At 35.1% G+C, this 6,000-nt stretch overlaps 1 protein-coding gene across 1 annotated transcript in view; it reads right to left on the reverse strand.

Annotated features, from left to right (window-relative positions):
- The window catches only part of FAM135B (family with sequence similarity 135 member B), a 157,774-nt gene extending 151,995 nt beyond the window's left edge, over window positions 1-5,779 (reverse strand). The window contains exon 1 of the mRNA XM_054985916.1: window positions 5,703-5,779. Coding sequence (XP_054841891.1) covers window positions 5,703-5,779 — 77 coding nt within the window. The remainder of the gene's footprint in view (window positions 1-5,702) is intronic.
- Window positions 5,780-6,000: the final 221 nt, after the last annotated feature.

A 6,000-nucleotide genomic window follows, 5' to 3' on the forward strand; every position in this document is an offset into this window, starting at 1 on the left:
CATATTTTGTATATTGCAATGTTTAAGTTCTGACTCCAAGATTGCGATCCAGTCAGTCTTATTTGCTGTAATTACAATTTGTAATGTATTGAATAGTCTGGTGGCTGTCTGATAGAGTTCTAGATCAGGGTATTTAAAGCCTCCTTGCTGTTTTCTTAGCTTAAGAGTTTTAAAGGCTATTCTTGGATGTTTCTTCCCCCATAAGAATTGGTTTAATAATTGTTGCCATGATTTAATTTTCTTTTGTGGAATTGTTAACGGTATTGCCCTCAAAAAAAAGAGTAATTTTGGAAGTACAAATGACTTAATTAGGTGGTATCGTTCTAACCATGAGGGTGTAATCCTTCCCCATTTATGTAGATCTGCTTTAATTTGGTTGATTGTTTTGATGTGGTTTAGTTCCATCAATTGGTTAAGGTTATTAGGGATGGTTATGCCTAAATATGACATTTGCTTATGGTTCCAGTGGTACTGACTAGATTGTTTGATATGTGTAACAGTGTTTGCTTGGAGAAATATTGGAAAGAGCTGTGACTTGGATTGATTGACTGTAAGGCCCGAAATTGAGCCGAATTCCAGTAGTTTATTTTGGAGTGGGTATAGAGAATCTATGGGATTTGTAATATATACAACCATGTCATCGGCAAAAAGACTTAATTTATATTGATTGTTCTCTATGTTAATTCCTTGTATTTTGGGGTCTTCCCTAATAGCTATAGCCAACGGTTCGATAGCCAACGCAAATAAGATTGGTGAGAGAGGACACCCTTGTCTCGTGCCTCTTTGGATTAATATTTTGTGGGATAGATGATTGTTAATTGTTATTTGGGCAGTTGCTTGTGAGTATATAGCATTTATTATTTTGAGGAATGTCTCTCCAAATCCCATGCAGTGTAAAACTTGTTTTAAGTACGATATTTCTAGAGAATCAAACGCTTTCTCTATGTCCAAAGATAGAAATATTGATTCTAATTGTTTTTTTTGACTGTGTGAAATTAAGTTGAGTGTCTTATAGATGTTATTAGTTAAATCTCTGTTTGGAATGAAACCTGATTGATCTTGGTGTATGTAATGTGTAATAAATGAATTCAACCTTTTAGTTAGTATAGCTGTAAAAATTTTATAATCTTGATTTAGTAATGAAATAGGTCTGTAAGAAGTTGTTTTAGTCGAGTCTTTACCTGGTTTAGGGATTACTATGATCGTTGCAGTGAGCCATGATGGGGGTATTTGTCCGGTATTTAAAACTGTGTTGCAAGCATGCATTAGTGGAGTAGCAATTAGTGTGGCAAACTTTTTATAAAATTCTGATGGGTAGCCATCAGGTCCTGGAGTTTTGTTATTTTTGAGTGATTTAATAACATCAAGTATTTCTTGATGTGTGATGGGGCTGTTTAAGAGTAAACGGTGTTCGTCATCCAATTGTTTTAAATTCTTGAGTGATTTTAAGAAATGTGTAATTTTCTCTTCATTTGGTATTTTAGATGAATAAAGTTGTTTATAATAATTGACAAAAGTATCAAGAATTTCTTTTGTTTTGAATTGTAGTTTCCCATTTTTATCATATATCTGTTTAATGATATTGGATGATTTTTTTTCTTTTATTTTATATGATAGTAACCTCAATGATTTCGGATTGTTATACCAGTAGTTTTGCTTAACATATTGGAGATTTTTCAAAATTTTGTTAGTTTCTAAGGTTTCTAATAATTTACGCTGAATCAATAACTTTTTATATGTCTGTTTGCTACCAGTTTTTTTGTGCTTGAGTTCTAGTGCTTTGATGTTTTCTATTAATTCCTGTTTCATGACATTTCTCTTCTTATTTAGTTGTGATGATAAAGAAATGATATGGCCCCTAGTAACTGCTTTAATTGTATCCCACACAATGCATGAATTAACATCATCTGTTGTGTTTTCTTTTATAGCCAGCTCAATGTTATTGCTAATTTCTTTGATAGCATTTTGGTTGTTAATGAGTAATTTATTGAATGACCAATGCCTTTGTTTCAATGTGTCTTGGGTGGCCATCAGTGTACAACTAGTCCAGGCATGGTCTGATATGGTGATATTACCTATTTCAGAGGAAAGTAGCCTATTTATTGCTGTATTGGAAATTAGAATGTAATCTATTCTAGTATAGATGTTATATTTAGATGAATAGTATGTGAAATCCTTTTCTATACCATGTAAATGTCTCCATACGTCTGTTAGAAAGTTATTGTCTAGAAGCTTTGCTAGCTTAGTATTTGAAGTTTCTTTTTTACATTTTTTGTTTTTAGGTTTGGATCTGTCTAATTTTGGGTTTACTATGTAGTTCAGGTCTCCTCCCAAGATCAGTTCACCTTCCTGAAAAGAAGTCAATTTGTTTAAACTGTCTTCCAAGAATGCAATTTGATTTGAATTTGGGGCGTAAATTGAAGCTAGGGTGTAAGTTTGTGATCCTATTTTGCCCTTTACAAAAATGAATCTCCCTTTGGGATCACTTAATGTGCTTTGATGTTGAAAAGAAATGGTTCTAGAGATTAGGATAGCTACTCCCCTCGCCTTAGAAGTGCCTTTTGCATGGTATTGAAGGTGTATCCAGCTTGCTTTTAGATTTTGACTATTTATGGGGTGGAGATGTGTTTCTTGAAGAAGGATGATGTCTGACCTTGTTTTAGCTAAGTTTGCCAAAATGCGTTTTCTTTTAATGGGGTTACCTAGACCACGAACATTAAAAGAGGTGATTTTAATATTTGATGACATATTGAATCTAATGAATTGTTCAGATGAATTCCCCCCCTCTTTTAAAAATGTATTTTAATTAATTATTTGGTAATAGCACTATCTCAAGGTAGATTAATAAAATCGAGAATAAGGGTTTAATTAATTGATGATGTGGTATTTCTCCCCCCAATCAATTTTCTTCCAATTATGGCAATTAATTTATAGGTGGTAGTTTTGTACTGTTTGGTAGGATTCAATTTATAGAAGAACTTGCTAGCTTTATATGAAGGATCTTTAGTAGCTAAGATGAATTGTGGATACTTAGTATTAAAGGTTTTAATAGATTAGTAAATTCCTGTTCACTTGAAAAGTTTTATTTTGACTTGTTAAGCTTGGTGTATATACTTTCCCTTCTAACGTTGTCTGAAGAGATCACAAATTGCTGCAGTAGTGACTATATCAATAGGATCTATAAATAATCTTTAGAGTGTTCTTTGGTACAGGTATCAAGTAAATTTAAACAAGTAAAAGTTAAATGATTTTCTGTGTTTATAACTTATGGAGATTTTTATTAACTTGAACAATGAATTCAGCTTTATATAACTTAGCAATTACCCTTGAACGTTTCTAAGCTTTGCCTCTTTCTCTTTTCTCTCTTTTGTTTATTTCAAGACAAAAATAGGCCAAAATAAAATAAGAGAAATGATTCTATTAGTGAAGTGTTTTATTCACACTTCAAATAGTTATTGAAAATAAATTGTTTGATTTCCTTTCCACTGACCTCTTACCCTTTTCTTTCCCTCTTTTTTGCAGTGTTGTAGTTTCACACTAAGTAGTTTGAATGTAATATAGAAGAATTTATTTGATTTTCCCTAGCTGTCCACTCCTTTTCTCTAACTCCTTACTCTGTTCTATTTTCTTATATCCTTTGTTTAGATAAATCAACTTATTTCGTTTAATTTTCCCCCTTTCCCCCCTCCTTTCCCCCCTCTCTTTTCCTTTCTATTCCCTCCTCCTCCCTAACCCACCCAACTTTGCCCTTTAAGTCTGAATTAGCAATACAAATGAGCTTTGGAAATTTCTCCCCCTCCCTTGATGTTTCCCTTTCCCCTTTCCCTAGTTATCTTATCTTTCCCTCCCACGGAACTCTTGGTTGATTAGCTCTAAGATCACAATAATGGGAGATCTATTTCAAATCCTTTCCCTCCCACAAATCCCCTGGCCAGTTGTTACAAACTGCACAAAAATAATAGATTTGTTCCCCAAAGCCCTTTTAGCTAGTGTGTTCTATTCACACACTAGTTTGGTATATACCAAAACTTACCGGGCTTAACTAAAAAAGGAGTTACATTGAAAGGACCGAACTCCCCCCTCCCTTTCTTACCCCGTTTTGAATCTTCAATAAAGAGTATTATGATAACGCTTCCCTTAAATTTTAGCATTGTGGCTAAGTGTCTAAATCAATTGTCTCTTACTGAATTTTTACTTCCCTTCTGAGGGATGAAGATGTTGACTGAGAAAATTTTCTTTTTTGACTTGGTTTGCTTGTTTCCATTGGTTCTTCTAGGTTCAGTTCATTTAACATTGATGCTGCAGAGTCGTAGTCCGAAGCAATAAGACGATGTCCTTTGTGATAGACCAGTAGTTTCGTGTAATTCCACCATTTGTATTGTACTTTCGCTCTCCTCAAAGTCTCGGTTGTGGGTTTAAGTTCTTTTCTCTTTAAGAGAACTTCATTAGGCAGGTCACTGTATACTTGTATCTGGGTGTTATTGAATAATAGAAAGCCTTTGGATCTTGCTTCATTGATTATTTTCTTCCTGATGTTAGTGTCTGGTACTTCAATAATGATATCTCTCGGCATATTTCTTTTTTTCTGCTGGCTTAAAGATCCAATGCAATAAGCTTTTGTTATGAGTTGGTTTGTGCCTTCCTTAATGCCCAGCAGCTTAGATAGCCAAGGTGTTAATGTTCTGATTATATTTTCATTTTCTATAAGGGACTCTTCAATCCCACGGAGCTTGAGATTTCTGTAACGAGCTGACACTTCCAGGTGAAGAATTCTTTCCTCCTGCTGTTCTAGTTTATTATATATTTCTCTTACGTCTCTTTGAGACATGATACTAAGTTCCATAGCACTTTCAGCTGTTTGATTTGTCTTTTGAAGTTCTAATTTGATTTCTGTTAATTGTGTAGATAGCGGTTGGATGAGCAGCGTCATTTGCTTGAGCAGGTTTTCTTCAAATTTTGCAAACTGTGCCTCGAGGGAGTGGTTATTAGTTTTTGCTGCTGCATTTGTTTCTACAAGTTTCCTGTCGGCCATTTTGGATAGCTCGGCCTTGCTGCGTTCCTGAGGCATAGTTTGAGTTGTGCTGTAAAAGAGCTGCTGCAAATTTCTTGCTGATTTTGGATAGATCTTCTTTTCCCTCTGCGTCTGCTTTCTCAAATATATAATGCAGGGTAAGCGATATCAGCTGTTTTCCGGGGTTTACAGGGAGGAAGGAGACAGAGATCTTTCAATGTGCGTCCATACCCGAAGGCTCCGACGCCACGCCCCCCGATAATGCACATTCGATGGACATTCAATGCATTTTAGCAATTGTTTGCAACTGGATTTTTCTGTGTGAAACAAAAAAATCTACTTGCCAACCAGCACTTAAGTACATTGAAAGAACATTATCTGATGTGTGTGAAAGAATCCCTGTTGATAGGAATCCCTTTAATGGGCAGAACTTGTTCTTGCATTGCATGGATGCTATCTCATACCATAGCTTACATGGTGTACATGCATTTAAGAACATAAGAATGTCTGTGCTGCATTATATTGTCCATGTAATATAATGGTTTCCAAAACTTCAAGACACCTACTTGCAGTTTCACCTTACAACTGGAACTTACAAGTATCCTCATCTGAAACATGGAAGGACTCCAGGATATGTTTATCTTTCAGATTCACAAGTTTTATCTTTAACACCAAGACTGCACAGACTCACCCTCTTTGGAAGAGATCCACATTATGAAATTTGTGTAGCTCCACAGAAAACTCCACAGTGCCCTGGACCTCCGACATGATGTTTTCAGGTCATCACCTAATGAACAAAAAGGAAAGCGAGTTTAAAATAGTTTATTCAGATAGAAAAGATACATCATCATGGCAGAATCTCCAGTAATGTTTAATGACAAGGTCAGGGCCGTGGCTCAGAGGTAGAAATCTTCTTTGCTTGCGAAAATTCTGAGGTTCAATCACCAATATCTCCGGTTAAAAGTATCAGGTAACTCTTGATGTGAAGG

The sequence above is a fragment of the Eublepharis macularius genome, chromosome 7, assembly GCF_028583425.1.
Source record: "Eublepharis macularius isolate TG4126 chromosome 7, MPM_Emac_v1.0, whole genome shotgun sequence".
NCBI lineage: Eukaryota > Metazoa > Chordata > Lepidosauria > Squamata > Eublepharidae > Eublepharis > Eublepharis macularius.